The 23,703-nt window shown below is 40.5% G+C and overlaps 1 protein-coding gene across 3 annotated transcripts; it reads left to right on the forward strand.

Annotated features, from left to right (window-relative positions):
* The first annotated feature begins 1,981 nt into the window (after positions 1 to 1,981).
* atp8b4 (ATPase phospholipid transporting 8B4) lies at positions 1,982 to 23,666 on the forward strand. Of its 3 annotated transcripts, none has more exons than XM_021307461.2 (28): positions 1,982 to 2,349; positions 2,609 to 2,673; positions 7,640 to 7,698; positions 7,802 to 7,915; positions 8,002 to 8,100; positions 8,184 to 8,245; positions 8,326 to 8,398; positions 8,883 to 8,953; positions 9,071 to 9,150; positions 9,262 to 9,420; positions 9,543 to 9,631; positions 11,227 to 11,414; positions 11,528 to 11,736; positions 12,197 to 12,240; positions 13,124 to 13,289; positions 13,378 to 13,566; positions 13,714 to 13,829; positions 15,579 to 15,743; positions 15,825 to 15,936; positions 16,018 to 16,123; positions 17,002 to 17,143; positions 17,509 to 17,692; positions 19,011 to 19,234; positions 19,320 to 19,403; positions 21,046 to 21,291; positions 21,788 to 21,926; positions 22,007 to 22,137; positions 22,454 to 23,666. In XM_021307461.2, the coding sequence occupies exons 2-28, from the start codon at positions 2,637 to 2,639 to the stop codon at positions 22,769 to 22,771; spliced, it is 3,606 nt and encodes a 1,201-aa protein (XP_021163136.1). In that variant the 5' UTR covers positions 1,982 to 2,349; positions 2,609 to 2,636; the 3' UTR covers positions 22,772 to 23,666. The 3 variants fall into 3 exon arrangements, with proteins under 3 accessions (XP_021163136.1, XP_012735807.1, XP_036004257.1); XM_012880353.3 differs by having other exon boundaries at positions 1,983 to 2,349; positions 11,227 to 11,423; XM_036148364.1 differs by having other exon boundaries at positions 1,983 to 2,349; positions 9,265 to 9,420; positions 11,227 to 11,423.
* The last annotated feature ends 37 nt before the right edge of the window (positions 23,667 to 23,703 follow it).

Here is a 23,703-nt window from a genome sequence, read left to right on the forward strand (position 1 = left end):
AAGCACATTTATTTCAGTAACTCTATTCACTTAGTGACACATATTATACAGATAGTTACACACAGACGGATGTTTTCAATCTTTACTTCTGTTAATTGTTATGTTTTTCTACTTACCACTAATGAAAGCACAATATTTAAGATAGCAATATTACATGAAGGCAATACAAAAAAAGTATTTAAATGTGGGCTAAGGTACATTTAATAGCTACTTATGTATATAGTTATTTTCAAAAAAGATCTGACAACAGAGCCTCATCAGGAACACATATTAACGTACTGAATATGACCGTATGTAAACTTGATTGATTTTAGATGTATTTTCTTTGAATAAAAGCTAAACAAAAGAATTGGCAATGTTAAGGTAAAACTAAGGCCCCCGTGTAATAACTTAAATAGATCTAAAGCCAGTGCAGTTTAAATTACTTACTCTTAAATGTTTTGAATGTTTTATACAGCATACTGTATATTCTCAGTTCCCAATTTAATTTATAATTCCAAGCCTTGTCTTGGCATGAAGACGAAAGATGGTGTTGCTCCTCTTCTCCGGATATCAGTAGTTATCAATATTTAAAAAAAAAAATCATCATCATCATTCTGATCCTTCTGTAAAATAGTAATTTGGGTGTGAACTTCAGAAATTATTTGCATTGATGAATGTAATCAATATCTTAAAAAGAAAATCTGTAAGATTTATGAGAGAAAATCTTTTTTTTTTTTTAGCTTTTCACACAATGTATTATCATTTAAATTAAATAAACCTTTGAATTTCCTCAAATATCACCTCTATGTAATGCAGCGTTTCAGTCTTAGTCCTGTTTTGGGCCCTCATCCAGCCAAGGACTTAAAAAGTTAAAAGTACAAAGACAATAGCTTTAAAATACACTTTTCTATTTTAACTACAGTGCTTCACACATTCACATTACACATAAAGTGGGCCATACAGGCGTTCCAGCAAAGCAACATTTTTAAGCATTAAAAATAAAAATTTTTTTAAGCAAGACACGTTTGTTTCTGATCACTGTACATAAAAAAAAAATCAATTTCAGAAGCTTTTCAGGATGTTTTTAATCAGTGTTGAGTTCTTCTTTAAGTCCACATGATCATACTGGAGTGGGCTGCACAGTGGCGTAGTGGGTAGCAAGAAGGTTCAGGGTTCAAATCCAACCCTGGGTCTTTCTGCATGGAGTTTACATGTTCTCCCTGTGCATGCGTGGGTTCTCTCCGGGTACTCCGGCTTCCTCCCACAGTCCAAAAAAAACATGACTGTTAGGTTAATTGGCTTCTTTAAATTGTCCTTAGGCGTGAGTGTGTGCGTGAATGGTTGTTTGTCTTTTCTGTCTATGTGTAGCCCTGCCACATTCTGGCGACCTGTCCATGGTGTACCCTGCCTCTCGTGTACCCATGAGGGATTAAGCGGGTCAAAAAATTGATGGATGGCTGGATGGATGGATGGATGGATGGATGGATGGATAATACTGGAGCCTGTATGTGGAGCTGCTGAGATATATTCAGATTAAAAAAATAAAAATTATTTTCAGTCAGTAAAGAATATTAGGAAACAGTTAATCCTGTTTACAGATGCTTTGATACAGATTAATACTTCATAAATCATCTTTTTTTTTCACTGCTTGGGGCGGAAATTGTTGTCGTTTTCTCCCCCAGAGACGGCAGCCGCAGCACAAACAGCTCCGAGCGGTGTCGGATGTCTCCCTGCGCCCATCAGCTGCAGTTTATATACACACCAGCTGAGGGCGCTAGATCCATAAAGACCAAACCTACTGTAGGAAGGAAAAATAAGGAAAAATAAATGGAAAATAAAGAATATAAGCACAATGATTTTATGGCAACTCTACACCCCCTAAAAAATAAGTAAAGAAGTAGCTATAAATACATCACGGTTAATAATAATTATTATAAACATGTAACTCATACACTGATGCATTTGTTAAAATGAGAGGTGCTGGTGTATGAACAGACTTCCTTCTCCTCCTGTGAGGTCTCCTGTCTGCGCCGCACCTCGCTGCGGCTCTGGTTTCTCCCCAGATCATTAGTCTCAGAGGAGCGGGGACGGATCTCCTGCCTGCACCATTCCCCCCCACCCCACCACGGCCCACGCCTTCCGCAGCGTCCCCCTCTCCGCGCTGCTGCCGCGTACCCGCCGCAGCTCAGCGGCATCTGAACGCGCAGGAGTCCGGGCGCGCTGGTTCTGCGTGGCGGTGTTTGGGTCGGAAGGCGGGCGGACTGCGCCCCGCTGTGAGGAAATGTGCGGAATGCGTCGCTTGGAATAAGTAAATGGCGGGGTTCATGGAGACAACACTGGGCTGCGCCTGTTGCAAAGTTGAACAAGGTAAGGACCAGAGAGGCGGGCCAGGGATGTGTCTGCGCCATAAAGCTGCTGCATATGTTCACCTGTCTCCGCTCTTATAAACAGAAACCATGGAAACACATGGCTGCCCACTCACCTGAGATCTTTTGTTAAGGGGGGAGACATATAGGCTTGAGATTTACTCACCGCTGTTCTTACTGTGGCAAATCAAAACAATGTAGGCTACTTTGTGTTGTGCTCGGTTCATTTTTAACATTGGGGTTCTCCATGTGCCCGGCAGGGAAACTCTGGGAAGGTCCCAGGAAAAGATGCCAACCTGGAGGAGAAATGAACCCACTAATGTTGGTAAGACACCTTTGCTTTTATTCTGACAGGAAAATCCCTGTTACGTTTCAATAATATTACTCTGGATGAACAGGGGCGCTACCAGATTTTGTTTGTCAGATGGAGGCCAGATTGGGGGGGGGGGGGGGGGGGGGGGGGCACTGATAATCTTTGCGTGGCACAATAAACCCGATAGCAAAATCATTATTTGGTTTCGTTACCTAGAACAAGGAACGACAGATTGATATTAAAGAACAGAACGCAAATTAGCAGTCTGCGATGCGAATGGCACAAATTGGGCGAATAGAGCAACGTGAAAATTCGCTCCAGTTTTACTGTATGCTCTGTTATTTCACGTCGCGTTAAGGGTCCTCCTCGTCCATTTATTTAAGCACAAAAAGTAAAATTAGGCTATATTTCTATTGAGCCATGATGGATTTACTGACCGAAGACGCCTGTAGTTTGTATCCTGGAGGGTGATCCGTCTGCCAACGCGGGGCAGCAGGTCCTCATACTGGGTCCTGGAAAGACAGAAGCACCACTGGAAGCGTCTGTCATCTAGACGCACCTCCAGGTGGTGCTACTTGCCAAACCTGGTGCTTCTTTGGAGGATCTGGTTGACCCAGGGATTCTGGCGCCGTTGTTCAGCTTTCACCATTACATGCAGCACCGCGACTATAAGATGGTAAAATCCATCTCCGCCACTGAGTTGAACAGACAAGACAAACCGGCAAGCGGATAGACGCTCCTCCTATTTAGACGAAAACTAGCTGTGTTGTCTGCGCGGATTGTTTGCAAGAGAGAGACGCAAAATATCAAGCGACCAGATCAATGTGAAAAATTTGCCTTGTTAGTGTTTGCTGTGAACACAGTTTAAGTAAGTAAATAAAGATTATTTATATAGCCCCTTTCACAAATAAGAATAATTGGTGCTTCACAAAGATAGTACGGCCATTAAAACAGTGATATGGAGAATATTCAAAGATACCAACAATAAAACAAATGAAAAGATATATCACTGATTAATTCAATTATTATTTAATGCTGCAATTTAGTAAACCATGTAGTCTCTGTCTGTAAAGTCATTCTTATTGTTTAGAGGGTTTATTATAATGGTAATTGGTTGTGTTTTATTTACAGCTTTATGCGCAATAGCAATATTTGACTTAGTAGCTATACGATTTTCAGTTTAAACAAATCTTGACAACCTATTAAGTTCATGTATAATCATATATAAGAACTTAAACAGCACTGAGGTGACAGCTTAGGCTTAAAGTACTGACTACTTCTTCGGTGGTGGCAAGCAAACTGAATGTGCATTACTGCCCCCACCAGGTTGGAGCGTGTGCGTCAGCGTTATCGGTGGGACCGAAGTGACAGAACTGAGAAGATGTGATTAAAATTGGTTTTAAGGCTTTACTTTTTCTAAAAATAATTGATAGGAGTAATTGCAGCATGATCCCAGCGGTTAAACAAAAGTAAAACTCGAGGTACCAGCACCACCTCGGTTGAACCATTGCAGATGAAGTGTAGTATCAAGCTGTTACATTTCCTTATAAGATATGAAACATTCCATTTGCTCTTGCAAACATCTTGAAATTTGAAGCATGTTCTGTCCTTGTGTTTTGTATAAGTGTGTTAATTATCGCACGCAGGTTGAGATAACCTTGAGTGTCACGGGGCCAAAACGCCACCCCTGAATGTGTTTGGAATCTCATTCTGGTTCCTTGGAAATGTGTCGTCTTGTCTTGTAACAGTGGACGCCTTTTTTTTCCACTTCCAGTTTTGGGAGAAAACTCTGAAACAGGGAGAGACGATAATTCAATAACAACATATATCGACTGATAGACATGTGGTGCGACATAAAAAAAAAGGGTAAATAAAAAGTTTCATAGAACAGTTTTCCTTGCGTTTGTATTCTGGCTGATCATGTAGATAATCTGTCTGATTATCTAAAAATAGGTCATTAAGCAACAGCACAAAATTGCCCGGGCTGCACTAAATAATGTGTTTTGAAATTTTTTGATAATTATCGATATCGATCAATATGATTTCTATTTTATATATATGCTTTTTTTCCCCTATATCGTCCATCCCTACTCTAAAGAAAGTCAAAAAGGATTCCCAAAACGTTTGCTGAATCATTTTACTGTGAGCTGTCCAGACTTGCAGGTTTCAAGGGAAGTTTCTTGGGAGTAACCGTTTCTGTATGGAAACAAACACACAGTACATACTTTATATAAAGAGGTGTATATATATATATATATATATATATATATATATATATATATATATATATATATATATATATATATATATAGATAGATAGATAGATAGATAGATAGATAGATAGATAGATAGATAGATAGATAGATAGATAGATATCACAACATGTAAACAAAATGGTTAAGCAGGCCAAAGTGTTAGAACAAGTGAAGCAGTGTTTTAATAATTGATTGTTTTAGTAACCGATAGCTGGGTGACCACGGTCAATGTGTGAGATCACCGGTTCTGTTGCACCTTACCGCAGGTATTTTATACATAATTGAGCAACAATTTAACCTCGTCTGGGCACTGCAGCTCTATCTCAGCGTTTCTTGCGATTCTGGTGCGTGTAAAAAAATGTTACGTTGCTTTGGTAAGTTGTCTGTGAGGCAGTGTCTAGTGTTTCTGACCCAGAGGAGGATGAATGGTGAAACTGTTACATAGTTATTGGGCAAGATGGGCATGTAGAGACAAGCTGAAGATGCCACAGGCATTCTCTTAGCTTTGTGTTCCCAAATTCCTAATGTAGACCGATCCAGTGAGGTATTATTAACAAGAAAGCCATTACCTAAAACATAGCAGGGGTATGTTCAAGGCTCTACATATCTCATGGATTGAGGCACAGGTAAAACAAATTGAACCACAGACATTAAATATACACTTCTGTAAAAAAGTATTTGACCACTTACATGTCTTAAGTTAAACAAATTTTAATATCACACAAAAATAAACCTAGTAAATAAAAATGATTTAATTTATCAGTGGCAAACAGATACCCCGACCAATGTGTGTCTGTGTGGAAAACCTGTCTTTTGAGTCTAATAATGTAATGAGGCAGACATGGGACCCAAACATTCAGCTAGACACAGAGGGCATTTTAACTGATTTATTTTAAAGGAGAAACCTGGTGGGAGGCTGGAATCTGCTGGAGGCACAAATAGGATTCACTAAAAAGGGAGCGAACAGGTTAGTGGCCGCTGAGGATTCAAAGACCGTGAGAATACTCACAAATAAAGCTACTAATCTTCTCAGGAACCAGGCTGGGTTCTTGGTTCTGACAGATGAATCCTTTGCCAGTCGTGGAAGCCAGCAGGCGTTTGCGGCGGGGTTGGTGACGCCAACCCAGGTAGGGTGGTACTGATCCTGGGGACAGGTTTGGGTCACGCACGTGTAATCAGGACAGGGCAGACAAATCCAAGGCCTTGGCACAGATAATTGGTCATAAGACAGAGTCAGGATTGTTGTCCAGAAATCTGAAGCTTGGTAGAAGTCTGAAGACGGCTGGACAAAAAGGGAAAATCTAAAAGATCTGGTTGTAACAAGGCAGACGGGAGGGCCAGGAAGACCGCTGGAGATCTACAGGCAAATGCTTTTAATATCCTGCCGCTGTCTGGAGAGGCCTTATGACGGGCAGAAAGCAGATGTGCAGAGCGAGATGGATGGCAGGTTCACAGGTGCAGCACATCAGCTTTTATGACTGCTGGTGGAGGAAGTGTGGCAGGAAGCAGGATCATAACGGAAGACTGGTTGTCCCATCAAGCGTTTGGGATGACTGGCAAGCTGTCTTTTAAATGGCTGTGGAGGAACATTTCTGCGTTCTTCCTTGCAGAATATTTTTCATCTTTCTGTTTTAATCCAGCCACATTTGAAGTTTTTCCACATTTGCTGTGACACTACTCCATTTTTCTCACTCAAGAACTCTGTCAAGAGCCCTTTTCTTTTATGAAAGTTAATCTGCAGATATCCGAACCATCAGTTCAAACATTATGTTGGAAACTAGGAAATAGGTCAAAATGGAGCAAACACTCTTCAAGGAAGCCAGCTGTTCATAACTGCTCCAACTCATGGTGTCTGTCCAAGCTGAGGGAGGCTCAAGCTACAAGTGCACTGCAAAAACAGATCTAAAAATAAGCAAAATGTTCTTAAAGTTAGTGTATTTGTCCATGATTTGAGCAGGTAAATAAGATTTTTTTGCCAATGGAGTGAGTATTTTGACCTTTAAAATAAGACAATTAGACATCCTGCACTTGAAATAAGATGATGGAGATGAGTTGTTCCCATTTTAAGTGCAAAAATCTTAATCCATTGGCAAATCTTCTTATTTACCTGCTCAAATCAAGGACAGATACACTCATTTTAAGAACATTTTACTTATTTTAAGTTCCGTTTTTGCAGTGTGTATAAGTCAAAATATTCGGTTGTTGGATGTATTAACTCACACATTTCATAAAACCAATCCCCGGCATAAAAAGAAAACTGACCAAATGGGGTGGAGAACCTCAGAACAAGGGCAAAAGAGGGGCTGTTTAGCTACAATAATGAGGAATTCAGACCAAAGTACCATACCATACCATACCAGCTTTATTTATAAAGCACTTTAAAACAACCACAGTTGTTCTATTAAGTATTGCAATTCCTCTTTATGCAGAACACAATTGAAGGATTTAAATGTGTAAAGGAAGGCATTAAAAACCATGACGTGTCCCCTTTAAGGAAATATTGGTGTGTGTAAGTAAAGGTTTGAACCTCTGTGTACTTTTTCAGTGTGTTGATAAAGAACACGCACAATAATTTGTGCACCCAGTTCTTTTCTACTTAAAAAAAGTCATTGATGTTTGTTGTATTGTCATCTATCCCTGACACTTCAAAAGGATCATTGAAATTTAAAGCCCAAAACTGATGTGACATTAATGCTCAGAACCAAGTTGTTTTTTGATTGTAGAGAAGGAGCGCCGTGTGAAAGCCAACGCACGAGAATACAATGAAAAGTTCTTATATGCTGTAAGTGGACCTCACAGTTGTAATCTTAGTCTGCACTTGTGGCTTTACCCTCAGCTGTAGGCCTGTAGGATAATCTGTATTTATACTCTTTTTTGCTGTGCAGAACAATCACATAAAGACTTCAAAGTACAACATCTTCACCTTCCTGCCCATCAACCTGTTTGAACAGTTCCAGAGGGTGGCGAATGCTTACTTCGTTGTGCTGCTGATACTTCAGGTATAGGACAAACGTTCTGCTCGTTTCCGTAGATCGCTTGAAGCTCAGATTAAAGCAAAGAGACTCATGCAGATTTTACTTCACAGTTGATTCCAGAAATCTCTTCCCTGTCCTGGTTCACAACCATCGTGCCTTTGGTTTTGGTGCTCGTGATCACGGCCGTCAAAGATGCCAGCGATGACTATGTAGGGACTGTGATTCTCCTCTTTCACTTTTTTAACAAAAATAACTACTTTGAAACAATAATCACATATTTTTACAATTTTAGTTTCGACACAAGAGCGACCAGCAAGTCAACAACCGTCAGTCTCAGGTTCTCATCAGAGGAAGGTACTACAGCCAGATCCTGTCAACAACTGCTGCTAAAGTCCCAAACACATCCGCTCATTGTGGACTTTCCTCTGCTTAAGTTTACAGAAGGAGAAATGGATGAATGTTCGCGTCGGGGACATCATCAAACTTGAGAATAATCAGTTTGTCGCTGTGAGTAAAATGCACGAACATACAATATTTTCCAAAAGCCTTCTCACATTTTCACTTTTAGTCATCTTAAAGCCTCAAGCCTTGGGTATGTTATTGTAATTGTATGCGAAAGGTCAACAGAAAAACAGTGCATGATTGTTGTAGGAAAATGAAACATCAAAATTCTTTTAAAAATGAAAACCCAAAAAATGTGTGGAGTCTATTTGTATTTAGCCCCATTTGTGCTAAAATCCCTAAATGAAATCCAGTGCAACACACTGTTCAGATTTTATATGTGAATATTTGTTCATAAACTTCACATTCATGCACTATTTTATGAGCCTCTTTATCATAAAAATGTTTTACATGAATATCCAGAAATAAAAACACAGTGAGATTGGAAACAGAGAAAGCTTTAGATGTAGGCTGCAGAGTGCTGCTGCAGCTTCTAGATAGTTTATTGCCCCGTTTCTCCACTGACCGTTTTATGTGGATCTGCTCACAGGCAGATATCCTCCTTCTGTGTAGCAGCGAGCCTTATGGCCTGTGCTATATCGAGACTGCAGAGCTGGATGGGTGAGTGTTGCACTCGTTCCATCAATAATTAGTTAAACAATTATCTTTAATAAGAACATCCAAACTACAACTGAACTGGAAAACTGACAGATGCTTGGTCACTTTTTCCTCAAACAGCGAGACAAATCTGAAAGTCCGTCAGGCGTTGAGTGTGACCTCAGATTTGGGAGATGTTTCAAAACTGATGGACTTTGATGGTAAGACGCTGCAGTGTTTGTATATTTGGGTATTTTTTTTCTTCCTTTTTACTGTTCTTGCAGTCTGAGTTTGGTCAGATCAGTCTCTTTTGTTTTGTGGTCTCTCCTCAGGAGAAGTCGTTTGTGAACCACCAAACAACAAGCTTGATAAGTTTACTGGAACGCTGCACTGGAAAGACAACAAATACTCTCTGGATAATGAAAACATGCTTCTGCGAGGCTGCATTCTGAGGAACACTGAGTGGTGCTTTGGGATGGTCATCTTTGCCGGTATTATTTATTGTTTAATGCTTCCAGGCTCCATATCTTTGAGCTTTGTCACAATGCTTGTTGTTTCTCTGCTCTTTAATGCTCTTTTAGTGGAACTAGTTGTCTTTGTTTGCCTTTATCAGGGCTGCAAACCAAGCTGATGCAGAATTGCGGAAGGACTAAGTTCAAACGGACCAGCATTGATAAACTTATGAACACGCTAGTTTTATGGGTATGAATTTACTCTTATTTTTTATATAAAAAAAACATTTCCCAAAATATTTATATTTGTAATGCACCTTTAATATATGATCTTTGAAATTGTATATTCCCTATAAACATTGTAAATACAGATTAATGTCACAAGCTTTTTTTGCTGCTACTGGTTCTTTATAAGCTTGTGATATAAAAAAAATATTTAATAGGATTTCATTTTCCATTGAAATAGTTTTAAATTATTTCAAACCCATGTCCTTTGATGCAGTATTTCATACTTGATTTATGCACTTCTGCAGTATTTTGCAAAACAGAGATATTCCATTCCAGGAGAAGCAGGTGTTCTAATAAAACAGTGTTTATTTCTTAGTTCTCGAAAGTTTCTTCCATCCATACCTTTTTCCCTGAACTGCCCAGATACTATGTGAAATCATAGGTGATGCTTAAGGCCATCTTCGCTCTGGAATATAAGGCTGGACCTCGGCACTGAAATCAGAAAAACTCCCAGAAGGGGAGTGATCTCTGCAGGGTCTTCCAGAGATCTTCTGAAGTGTTTCAAGCAGTGGTCTCAAACTCAAATCCTCGAAGGGCCTGTGCTCTGCAACTTTTAAATGTGTCTCTAGCCCTACGCACCTGAATCAAATGGCTAAACTGCCTCACTTGTATGTAGTCAAGCTCTACAGAGTTCAGCTAATGAGCTAATATTAGAGTCAGGTGTGTTGAGCCAGAGACGCATCCAAAAGTTGCGGACCCTCAGGTACTGGAATTTGAGACCACTGCATTAACATTAGAGCATGCAAAACCAACAGTGGTGGGATAGTCTTGATGGCAGCAAAGCTGAATCCTAAGTGCTGTGTAGAGAAGCATTGTAGAAACGGTGGTACCTTATCCATGACATGTGCTCTGCAGACACTAAACGTGTGTTAGACTTTAGAGAGTGGCGACATGGCCCTCATGCCAAGGCTAAAACCCAATCGTGCCCACATTTTGCTGGCATAACCCCAAGTAATTCAACAACATTTTTGGTTGCTATCCTTGTGACGTCTTGCCATTGCTCTGGCTGCAATAAAATGGGTCTCATTAAGCAGTTGCTCCTTGGATATAGAGCTAGATATATGTTGCACTAGCATTACAGTAAGACTTTCAGCTGGGGGGAAAAAAAACGTGCATACCTCCAAATTGTGCATATAATAATAATAATAATCTGTATTTGTCATGCCAACATACCTTCCAATGAAATTTGTGCTCTGCATTGATACCATCCGTATATCGTGGAGAGGAAAGGAGCTTCGGACTGCTGTGCAGATTTCGGACAGCCTTTAAAGGAAAAGTCCGGTCAAAAATCCTGGCCAACAGCCTTCTGAATATGAACTGCAAAGTGCGCACTAATGCACACTAATAGCCGCATTGGGATATTTGCTCAGGTCCAAGTTGTGCAAAATGTTTATTTTGTATTCTAAAGAAAAAACTGATAAAACAGCATAACAAAATGTCAATTACACTAAACTTTAACCTAAATGGTCATGTTAAATGAATCTCTTCTTGTTTTTGAGCAATTATTAAGCCCCGTCTAACCAATGTAAACCATTGCTGTACCGTTTCTTCTCTCAGATTTTTGCCTTCCTCATCTGCATGGGAGTGATTTTAGCGATAGGAAACACCATTTGGGAGACTTGTATCGGCAGAAAGTTCGAGCTCTTCCTACCACGGGATGACTTTCAGAGCAGTGCCGTTTTTTCTGGCTTCCTCACCTTCTGGTCCTACATCATCATCCTCAACACTGTTGTGCCTATTTCACTGTATGTCAGGTAAAACAAAGAACCTAGTTTTCTTCTATTGTCTTTTATATGTTTAATTATAGCTTTGTTGAAAGAACCTCACTTTCTGAGACGTTCCCGGTACCTTCCCTCAGTGTGGAGGTCCTGCGGCTCGGTCACAGTTTCTTCATCAACTGGGACCGGAAGATGTACCACAGTCAGACCGACACCTCGGCTGAGGCCCGCACCACCACTCTGAACGAGGAGCTCGGACAGGTGGAGTTCCTCTTCTCCGACAAGACCGGCACGCTCACGCAGAACGTCATGGTGTTCAGCAAGTGCTCCATCACTGGGCGGACCTATGGTATGGAGTGATGCTCTCACGTGGGTTTTACCTCTTACTGAACAAAATTGATCAAATGGCCCCAAAACAACAGATGATCAAACACGCACGTCTATATTTTTCAACCATTTTGGCATTGGAACCACACAGAGGGACTAACATCCATAAATGTATCTCATATGCCACCAAAGAACAGCTGTTTTAAAGACATCACAAGCCTTTTTACTTGAGAAAAGTTACTACAACTGCATTAAGTTTAGTGAGATAAAATTCTGTACAGATCAAGGAGATCATTTCCCCTCTGCTTGTTTTAATTTTGAAACCAAATTCCGATTAGGTTGAATTAAAATAACCAGTTTGAGTCCCCTGTACTGTTTGTTCAAGAAACAATCAAGAAAGCTGTTAGGGTAAGTGATGTAATGTTTCAGTTTTGGCAAGTTGCTGAGGTGTTTTAATCTTTGTTTTTGTTTTTTTCCTCAAGGGGATGTCTATGATGAATTCAACGAGAAGGTGGAAATCACAGAGGTATGATGTGAACAAACAGGGCACCACCTCCTTATGTTTAGTTATATTTATTTTATACTTATGTGCTTTCATAATCAGACTTCCCATTTTTGCCCTTCAGTTTGAATGTTTAAAACTTATTGAAAATCTAAGAGAACATAAATTAAAATGGAAAGAAGCTGTGCACATGATTGCACACTAAGAGCTCATTTTTGTGCAAGTTCTGGAAAAAGGGTACACCTGCCAAAATGCTTGCTTTTATTAATGTAAAAAAATGAGATCAGGATTAACTTTTTAGACCATTCCTACGACTCAATTGGAAAGAAACAGAAATCTTTTAGCAAAGATAAGTTGAGTAATGTGTTGCTCAACTCATCCTTACATCTACTTGTTGTGTATAAGTTATATATATCTTATTTAGTTTATGTAATTTATATGGAGTCACATAGCTTTATCTATATGTGGATTTCAGGCAATACTTAAAGCTCCGTTCTGTCATGAAATGCATTAAACAGTGGAAAAACTAGGATCTACAAATAACCCTGCAGACTTACTTACCCACCTGAGAAGTGGGCACTGGTGACAAATCCATGCTTCTTACCAAGACACCCACACGGTTCACGAGGCTCGTCAGAAACACTGAGATTGTTTTCACAAACTAAAGAGTCATCCGATGCTCCAAAATAAAACGCCTTCTCTTGACAACCAGAGTAATAAAAATATGATCTTTTTATGATGTGAATTTTTTCACATCGTAAAAGTTAATGAAGCAATTGAGTGTTTTCTCTGCTTTTCTTGTCAATTACTCCATTTCTTTGTTTCTCTAGCAAATGTCAGGTTTATTTCCTGAAATAAATGATAGATTACTGTGTTTTAAAAACCCTCCCTGGTGCTGTGTCCTCAGAAAACAGCGTGTGTAGACTTTTCCTTCAACCCGCTCTGCGACCAAGGCTTTAAGTTTTACGACTGTAGCCTGGTTGAAGCTGTCAAACGGGAGGAATCTGCAGTGCAGGAGTTCTTCAGGCTGCTGGCTCTGTGCCACACCGTCATGCCAGAGGAGAAGAGCGAAGGTAAAGCTACTCGCACAGACGTTACAGTGATGTCCTATAGGAGTCCCCCCCCCCCCACCCTCTGATCAATACGCTTGTTTAAATGTAGGGAAGCTGGAGTACCAGGCCCAGTCACCTGACGAAGGAGCACTGGTGACCGCAGCGAGAAACTTTGGCTTTATCTTCCGGGCTCGAACTCCAGAAACCATCACACTGTGCGAGATGGGAAGAGCTGTGACCTACGAGCTGCTGGCCATACTGGACTTCAACAACGTGCGCAAGAGAATGAGTGTCATTGGTTAGGTCTTTACGTATAATAGCATTAGTAGTCAGCATGACTGAGAAAATGTGCTACTTTTTTGCATTTTTTTTGTGTTGCATGTGACATCTGATCTTATTTGTTGTTTAAAAGCCTTCATTTTTCTTGTTTTTTTTTTTATCCAAGTGAGAAATCCCCAGGGTCAGATTAAACTGTACTGCAAGGGAGCCGACACCATCGTCTTTGACCGTCTGGATCCGTCCAGCGAGAACCTCATGTACACTACCTCAGAACACCTCAGTGTAAGCCTTCTCAGTGATTAAATAACATTTTAAAGTGTCTAGGCTGAACATATTTAATGCTTTTTAGCCAAAAAGTTTGTCAGTGCCTCAAAAAATATTTAAATCCCTTGAATTATTTAACTTCTTTTTTTGTTTTACATCACAATCCAAGCTTCAGTATAATTTTATGTAATGCACCAACAGAATCTGGAGACCTGATAATTCAGCCGACAGAATGAACGTTTTAAAAGGTTCATTAATAATAAACTGGTGTTGCTGGAACATGAAGTGACTGGGGCACACAGTGGAACCACTGTGGGGAGAAGAGCAGGGTTAGTGGCTGAGAACAACTCAGTGGAAGTGATAGTGCACCGAATTAAAGCCACTAACATCCTCAGATGCCGGGAGGTTGCACTGGCTCTGATGATTGATCCCAACGGCTCTGTCTGGGTGATTCGGCTCACTGACGGATCCAAATCACAGCTTTAGTTTGCAGGGTAAAGGCTCTATTTACTCATTAGGTCACTAAAGACACTGGATTTTTCTTAGGAATTTTAGACTAAATAAAGGGGCTGAATGAAATGCATGCCAAATATTTCAGGGTTTTTTGCAGGGCTTTGAACCGATTTTTCCCAATCGGTTCGTTCCGAACAGAAACGGAATTATAACGTTTCCGTTTATGAGTTCCACCAATAAATTGACGTTCCCGAACCGGTTAGAACAAAAAAAATACTGTTTCCGGAACGGTTAATTTCGTTCCTTTCGTTTGACAAATATAGCTATTGATATTGTGTTTGGAAAGAGCGTTTTACTTAACGATGGATCGTAATTTACCTCTTAATAAGATGTGTAGCTCTAGTGGAGACACCGCTCTCTCTCCATTCAGTCAGCGAATGTGTGATGTGATGTCACACAGGAAGTGAACCTCAGTCGTCATGGTAACGTGCGCAGGAAAATAATTACTTTTAGTTAATAGGCAACGAAAACCTTGAGGAATGAAATAAAACCGGTATTAACCAGTTACCATTATCTTTAAATGAGTGTTCCAGTTCCAGAACATAAAAAATAATAACGTTTCCGGTTTCGTTTCTGTTCCCTGTAAAATACAAAAAGATCTCGGTTTTCGTTTTCGTTCCTTGAACCGGTTCAAAGCCCTGGTTGTAAGAAATGTTGAAAAAAAGTAATATTTTACTCAATACTTTCTTCTCTTATGTAAAATTCCAGTACAACACATTAAAGGTTTTGGTTGTAATGTGACAAAATGGGAAGTTCAAGGCATGTAAATACTTTTGCAAGTCACTGGGTGCACTTTTAGGGTGTTTGTTCCCAAAGTTAGGATCTGGACTTCATTGTGGGTTATAAAACACCATCAAAGGGGTCTTTAATTGATCCCCAGACACAGAAATTAATTCATGCAGTTTGTATTTAATTGTTTATTCAGTTTGATCGGATTAATTATTTTAGCCATTAAGTCTTTGTGTTTGTGTCACTTTAAAAAAAACATAGACTTAAAATTTAATTCAAATTAAAGTGACATAATGCATCTCTGTGTTTTGAGGACTCCTGTAGCTGCTGAACCTAAATGGATCTACTCTTGGCACATAGTTTTCTTTAAATAGCTTTAAAAATTACATGTATTCGGATTGCATTAGGATCTTGACTAAAGAATGAAAAAGCAATGCTGCAGCTTGCTTATTCCATCTACAGTACGTATTTGTTCTGCAAGTTTCATGGACTACAGAAGTGTTGAATCCATCCATTTCCTGACAGGAATTTGCAGGAGAAGGGCTTCGAACACTGGCTCTTGCCTACAAAGACCTCAGTGAAGAGTATTATCAGGTCTGGAAGAAGAAGCTTCACTACGCGAGCACTGTGATCGAGAACCGCGACGAACAGCTGGCTGTTCTCTACGAGGAGATCGAGCAGGGCATGAAGGTAAAATTTACACCCTTTTGTTTGCACCTATGTAGCGATGAGTCTTTAGCAACTACAGACTGACTGGTGACTCTGTTGAAGCTTCTTGGAGCCACAGCTATAGAGGACAAGCTTCAAGAAGGAGTGCCCGAGACAATCGCCTGTCTGAATCTAGCTGACATCAAGATCTGGGTCCTCACAGGAGACAAACTAGGTAGCTAATGACTAGAGAAGTCCGGGTGATGAATAGCTGCGTACATCTGTGGAGGTACAGATCTATAAACTGTTGTTTCAGAGACGGCGATGAACATCGGCTACTCCTGCAACATGCTGCGAGACGACATGAATGAGGTGTTTGTCATCTCTGGACTCACACAGCTGGAGGTGCAGCAGCAGCTCAGGTAACCCTTCATGTTCCCACAACAGCAGCCCCAGACCAGGTGTGCTGCCTTTTCCAGAAGGACATATTTTGTCCCTTTCAAACCAATTAAAAATTTACCCAAAACTGCAACAGAAGCTGCAGTCTGGCCTGCAGAATTATTTTTAGTAAAAAAATAAAGCTGTGTTACTTACATTTTATGTAAATACTGGATCTTATGAGCTTTAATGCAGAAGCACTTAAGACCATCCTGTCCGAGATCACTGAAAATCTACAGAGCATAAACATCGGGCATAAAAGGACTCATGAAATTAAATCACTTTTTTTTTTTTACATTTTATATTTACTGTAGTAAATCTCAGAAAGAAATCCCACCTAAAAATGTAAAATTTACAGTTGCTTGCAAAAGTTTTCAAACTAATTGAGCTTTGAGTTTTTCATATTACAACCAGAAGCTTGAATGTATTTTATTGGGATTTTATGTGATAAATCAACAAAAAGTAGTCAATGACTGTGTAGGGGAAGAAAAAAAATGCATAGTTTTCAGTCTTTTCATAAATTATATTTAAAAAAGTGTGTTATTTTCAGCCTCTCTTACTAGACCAGTAGGCAGTCCGACCTTTCTCAGCGCCTTTTTATCAAAAGTTTTGTTCTTTTGCACAAATGTCATGCTCATATTTTACAAAAACACCACAATAAACAGCCAAACCCAGTAAATATTATTGCAACATGAACATAGACACTATGATTAGTCTATGGTAAAAAGAAAAACAGAGCCCTGGTCTGTAGTCTTAAAAATGTAGTGCTTTATTTTATTCAAAATATTGAAACTTGTTTTGCTTTAAAAAAAATGTTTAAATAGTGTAAAATGCAAGTTTCTTAGCTTTCTTCCCTCTGTAGGAGCGCTAAGGAGCTCATCCTCGGTCTGAGCCGGGTGAACAGCACAGGAGACGTCGAGAAGGGCGACATGTTTGCAGAAGATTCTGTGTTTGAAGAAGCTATAATTGCAGAGTATGCCTTAGTCGTCAATGGCCACAGTCTGGTAAGATCCGATCCAATTGTTGTTGTTACTTTTTTTTTTTGTTTTCTTGCCTTTCATTTTGTTTTTGACATAGCAGGTTTTTAACAATTAAATACCAGTTGTGTTCTTCTGCTGATGTGGCGTCTCTCTTTACCTGCTGACTAAATAAAGTCTAATTTGCAGAAAGCTGCTGGTCTGCTGAGGGCTGTCAGCTCTGTTGCAGCTTTTCATTAACATCCATTTCCGCGCCCCCTGCAGCTGTGCTCCACGGCATGATGGGAAAGTGCTACATCGGGCTGTGGCCTGGTGCTGCCTCAGCAGGGACGTTAGAGCGCTGCGATAATACAATATGCTAAACAGGTGTGATGTATGTGTTTGCCCCGCAGGCTCACGCTCTGGAGCCCCAGCTGGAGCACACGTTGCTGGATCTGGCCTGTTTGTGTAAAACAGTCATCTGCTGTCGGGTCACGCCGATGCAGAAAGCTCAGGTGGTGGAGCTGGTGAGGAGGCACAAGAGGGCCGTCACGCTGGCTGTAGGAGACGGGGCCAACGACGTCAGCATGATCAAAAGTAAGGCTCAGGGAGTGCCAAACTTTCCTCGTTTTACCCAGAACACACGAAGGACCGGTCAGAAAACGATGAATCTATATCTGCTGGTACAGACTCCTCGTTGACAAAAACACACCGTTGATTTCAGTATCACGCTTTCATTGGTGTTTAAAGAGATTAAAACCTAAGAAAAAGTCTCACGAACTCAAAGTAAAAAATATCACATTGTTTTAGACGTATCATAAATGATATATACACATTTGTGGAAAGTGATATGTATAGCTTATAGAAATACTATAAATTATTCCTCATGTTAATTCAATCAGTGGGTCTTTGTATTAAGGTGAAAGACAGAGTTGGCAGTCTGCAGCTGGTGGCAGAAGACAAGTCAGAGTTACATAAGTTCCCTTATAAAACATTGATTTAATGTCACCTTTATTTTTACACATCAAGCAACATATATGAATATACGCTATCATGCAGATTGCATATTATATTATCGCATGTCTGTAAATAGGCTGGATTTCATCTCATTTTTACCTGAATATGCAATTACTGTCAATAATGGTGCAATGTTTACTCTGGTATTTATTTTCATTTTCTATTGTTGACGTTTGTTTAGAACTAATTTAGGATTAGACTAGTTTCTTCTTCTTTTTTATTGCTAATAATTGTGCGTAACTGTCTGTGTCTTTCCCACTGGCACACCCGAATTTTCCCATTGTGGGGCAATAAAGGAATTCTTATCTTATTTTTGTCTGTATAATGCTCATCTAATAGCAACTAAACACAAGCTATTTGTAAAAGAAATACAGTAAAACATTCTGCAGACCTCTAAATAAATCACCTCTCTTGTGAAACTAACATTTTGGTTTTACCTGTTCTCATCATTTAACAAGAGCTCCATTGGCCTTATTTAGTGCTGCCTTAGCTGAATCTAAACCTCCCGTGCCAGCTTATTCATTTACCCTTTTAACTTTGATGTGCTTGCACTCGAGCTGCACAGTATGTCGGACCACAGTCTTCTTCGTCGCAATATCAACGTTTGCAGTGTCACAATCCCAAAGGACTGCTTGCATGCACCATACGTTCAGAGTCTGCATGCAAATAATGCATGTGGCCAGTCTGTGGCTGAAATGCTCTGGATTACAGAAACTGGTAGGAATGTGTAACAATGGGAAATATAAAAGTCATGTTAACGTAGATTAAATGTTGATCATTTCAGTTGGTGTGAACTTTTCAATTGTAATAGATATATTTATGCAAAATGCATCTGTGGTATTCCTATATTGTTTAAAGGCAGTGACCCACATTGTGCTTTTTCCTTGTGCCGCTTCAGCCGCCCACATCGGTGTAGGCATCAGCGGACAGGAGGGGATGCAAGCAGTTCTGGCCTCAGATTACTCCTTCGCTCAGTTTCGATACCTGCAGAGGCTGCTGTTGGTGCACGGACGCTGGTCCTACTTCCGAATGTGTCACTTCCTGGCCTACTTCTTCTACAAGAACTTCGCCTTCACCCTGGTTCACTTCTGGTACGGCTTCTTCTGTGGTTTCTCAGCGCAGGTAAGAAAGCTGCAATCTATAGTAAAATGTGGGGGCAGCTTTGTGGATGATCTTGACCTTGATGATGAGCTTCTTCTTTCCACAGACTGTGTACGACCAGTGGTTCATAACCCTCTTCAATATTGTCTATACATCCTTACCAGTACTGGCCATGGGACTTTTTGATCAGGTATTATTAAAAACAAGAAACAAATGATAAAAAAGGCTTACAATTAAATATACATGTATTTGCTTGATCTCTGAACTCTACTGGGACGTTTTCTGGAACCATGAACTTTAGGCAGATTAGACTGATGTTTTCAACCACAAATATTCAGTTTTTCATGTATGGAAAAATTAATTATCCCCTACTGTTAGGTAAGGTAGTGGATCTGTAATGCTTGGGGCCTGTTTCTCTTCCAAATGTCCTGGGAACCCTGTCAGAAAGCATGAAGTCTCCCCTAGAGAGCTTAAATACAAATTTAGTCTATTCTGCCAGGATTCTTGTTTTTTTTTTTTTTGGGGGGGGGGGGGGGGGGTTCAAGATAAGATCAAGAAAAATGTAGAGATGGCTCACAAAATTCACCTTCGTCTATGGCCTTCTCAGTCCCCAAACCTCAGTCCTACAGAAAACCTGTGGGCTGAGCTGAGGAGAGATCGTGTAAAGAGAAGTGATCAAACATCCTTTTCTTTGTATGCTCCAAACATGTGAAATGTTGTCGGTCTGATGAGGTCAAATGACGATTGCAAGAAGTATCATTATAAGGGGTGCTGGCACCCGTCAATCTTTTAAAGAGGACACATGCTTTTAAATTCTTCTTTTTCACATTGATATCATTCAGTTGTGGTCTATATAAAGTGGAACTACAATGCTTTGGTCTAAATTCCTCGTTCATTTACCACCATGTTCCCCCTTTTTGCTCCTGTGCTGAGGTGCATCTGAGAGCCACCAGTTTTGGTGCTGTCTCTTTAAATCTAAACGAGAACATTCCCCTCCATGTCATTTAGCCATTTTCGTAGTGTGTTGGGGGACATGTGTAATGAACAGCTGATAACTTAGCAACTAGTAGCTTTCGCTTTAAAAAATAAAAATGGTGGATTCGTAAAATTGGTAAGCCAGAAGACCATGGGTTTTTTTAGCAGTTCTGCATCAAATACTGTGACGTAGTTGAAAAAGTGTAATAAAAGCTGAACAGCTTCAAAAATGCGACCCAAAAGGAATATTAAGATGTCTACGGAGCTCCTGGCTGGAATATATTTACTTTTTTTTTAAACTCCTAGAGAGGTACACAATCAAATGTATTTAAGGGCTAAAAAAGTGGATTTTGCATGATATGTCCCCTTTACAAACAATTACTCGGACATATGACAATATCCTTCCGTAATGAAAGATGCATTTATTTTTAAGTTGTTTGAACATTTCTACTGTGGATGCAGTGCATGTGGAGGGTGCTGTATGTAAGTTGTGCTTTTGTTCATAAAATGTATGTCCATAGTTTGTGGACTTTCTAATACTTCCAACACTTTTGTCTTTTCAAGACATTGTCAAGTCCATCCAGGTAAATATTCAGTTCATACTGTAAACCTGTTTTACTGTTTTAAATAATGCAACTCCAGCATATAACTTAAACAAGCCTCTAACCACAAAGCAGACGCTGCAGTTAATGTAACTAATCTGTTACTAATTCTTGAACCCATATACCACATCTATTACTGCATCCCTTACTGCGCATCACCTTCAACCCACCACTTGTCATGCCACCCTCCCTTTAACTGCCTTTAATAACCAGGACCTGCTTAAACGTGTCTAATTACCGACTCTTTCCTGCCAGGACGTCAACGAGCAGAACAGCCTTCGCTACCCGAGCCTGTACAAACCCGGCCAGCAGAACCTCCTCTTCAACAAGCGACAGTTTTTCCTCTGCACGCTGCAGGGGATGGTGACGTCCTTCCTGCTGTTCTTCATCCCCTACGGAGCCTTCACCGTCAGGGTGAAGGAAGGCGGCTCCGACTTCTCTGACCAACAGGCGTTTGCCGTCACCATTGCAACGACGTTAGTCATTGTTGTGAGCGTTCAGGTGAGTCTCTGAACACAGCCGAACAAACTGTTCCCATGCGGCGAAGTATATTAATAACTAGTGTTGTGCCGATATGATACCAGTATCGAGCAGGGCCCCGATCCAGCACTAAAATAGTGGTATCGGTATCGGCAAGTACCAACAAATAGGGCACCGATACCATTTTGATGTTTGTATGTCACTTGAACGCAGCCTTCTCTCTCCCGACTAGTATTATACATGTTATACAAGTTCATGAAAGTTGCACTATTTTGGCATTTAAGAGCAAAAAGTTTATTAAACTATTGTCACCCATTCCAGGTAGGCAATAAAAAGTTCTACTACCCTCAGTAGTATGCAGTTCTTCATACATACACACACATCAATTTCAAACAGACGGTATCGGTATCGGCCAATACTGCACAGCTAGGTATCGGTATCGGGGCCAAAAAATGGCATTGGCGCAACACTACTAATAACTAATACTAAAACTTCTTCTTCTTCCTTTTCTGACCAGATTGGACTGGATACACACTACTGGACTGCAGTCAATCACCTGTTTGTGTGGGGGAGCCTGATCATGTACTTCGCTGTACTGTTTGCAATGCAGAGCGACGGCTTGTTTGGCATCTTTCCGAGTAGTTTCCCGTTTCTCGGTGAGTTTGGCTCAGGGGGGACGAGAAAAACCGATCGGTGGGAATGAAACTGAAAGCATCTCTGACTGCGGTCTCCACAGGCACGGCTCGCAACTGTCTTTCGGAGAAGAGCGTGTGGCTGGTCATCCTGCTCACCACTGTGGTGTGCATTTTGCCCGGCTTGGTCGTGAGCTTTCTGAGAGTGGACCTCTTCCCAACTCTAACAGACAAGGTGCTGTAACAAAAACACAGCACGTGCATTTAGAAGTTCGTCATAAACCAGGTTTACCAGTAAAATGGTGCCGAACCGGTGATATGTCCGTTTATATTGGACCCCCCATAATTACTTGCACCCTCTGGTGAAGAGGATTTAAAAACTTTCACTATTGATATGGGCAGGTTTAGAGCAAGTAGCTTTGTTCTCATAACCTTTTTTATGAGGTATGAAAATTCTTACCACTTTTGCACATTTTCATCCAGGGTCCAACGAGTAAAGAAGATGCTGTAAAATCCGACAACCTTAAGGAATCCTTGCTTTGTTGTCGCAGGTTCGTCATTTGCAGCAGTCCAGCAAGAAGCAAGGACCCAAGGAGCAGAACCTGAGGCGGGTCCGCAGGACCAGCTCCCGCCGCTCTGCCTACGCCTTCTCCCACCAGCAGGGCTACGGAGAGCTGATAACCTCAGGCAAAAACATGAGGATGAGCACGCTGTCTTCCACCGTCTCCCTCGAAAGACCGGCACAAAGCTCCAGCTGGATAGAAAATATACTTAAGAGAAAGAATGAAGTCTCTTGCATCTCGCCTGAGAGACCGGATCCACCAGAAAGCCATAAAGACTCCAGAGCATCAGCAGATAGGCTGACATAACAGTAAAGGATACGAGTGCCGAACCAGAGTGTTCACACCCCTTTACCGTTCACATTTTCTCATTTTACAAAAACAAACGTTAAATAAGTTTACTGGGATTTTCTGTTACTGCCCAAAACAAAGCGGTGCATAGTTGCCATGTGGAAGGAAACCGATCGTTTTTAAACGTTTTTAAGGGTAAAAAGGTGACTTCTGAAGGTCAGACTACACGTCTTGGCCACATCATTTCTCTTCCTCTTCGCAACTTTGTGTTGGTCTTTCCCATATAATGAATTTAAGTTTGCTGTTGTCGTGCAAGAAAATGTGAAAAGGTTCGTATGGGTGTGAATACTTTTGCGAGACACTACAGTCTGCATGGATCTGACAAACCAAGCACAAGCTTTGAGCAAATCAAAGCTCTAAATAACACAAAGCATACCTCATTTTCTACTAGTATGAGTCACGTGATCTCTGAATGTTACAAGGATTTTGTGAAACCAGGACATCTGGGGGAATTGCTGGGTCCCAACCAAGTCTGGAAGTTGATTTCAGTTTTTTTTTCCAGGTTTGGATAAATGTGGAAAAAGAAGAAATGAGAATATAGAAAAATAATTGTACTTCCAGGCTTTATTCTCTATCCTTTGTGTCCTTCCTTCTTTCTCCCTCCTTAATGTCTCACCTTCCTTGTTTCCTTCTCTCTTTCCATCCTTCCTCCTAGTATCACTCCTTCAATTTGTCCTTGATGCCTTTCTTGTGTTCTTTCTTCAGTCCTTCCTTTGTTCTTGTCCTACTTTCATTTTTCCTTTATTACTACTTCCTTCCTTTTTCAACCTTTTCCTACTTGTTTTGATCCTTGTTTTATTGTACTCTACCTCCATTTGTTCCTCGACTCCTTCCTTTTTTTTTGCATCTTCCCATCTTTTCCCGTGTCCGTCCTTATGTCCGTCGTTTCT

Source organism: Fundulus heteroclitus, chromosome 2, assembly GCF_011125445.2.
Source record: "Fundulus heteroclitus isolate FHET01 chromosome 2, MU-UCD_Fhet_4.1, whole genome shotgun sequence".
In the NCBI taxonomy this organism is placed as follows: domain Eukaryota; kingdom Metazoa; phylum Chordata; class Actinopteri; order Cyprinodontiformes; family Fundulidae; genus Fundulus; species Fundulus heteroclitus.

Excerpts from the sequence above, each read along its gene's own strand:
- atp8b4 (XM_012880353.3), top strand. The coding sequence starts at position 2,637 with ATGCCAACCTGGAGGAGAAATGAACCCACTAATGTTG. Across the intron at positions 8,954-9,070 it reads GAGACTGCAGAGCTGGATGG|CGAGACAAATCTGAAAGTCC; the intron begins GTGAGTGTTGCA and ends TTCCTCAAACAG. Across the intron at positions 9,632-11,226 it reads TGAACACGCTAGTTTTATGG|ATTTTTGCCTTCCTCATCTG; the intron begins GTATGAATTTAC and ends TTCTTCTCTCAG.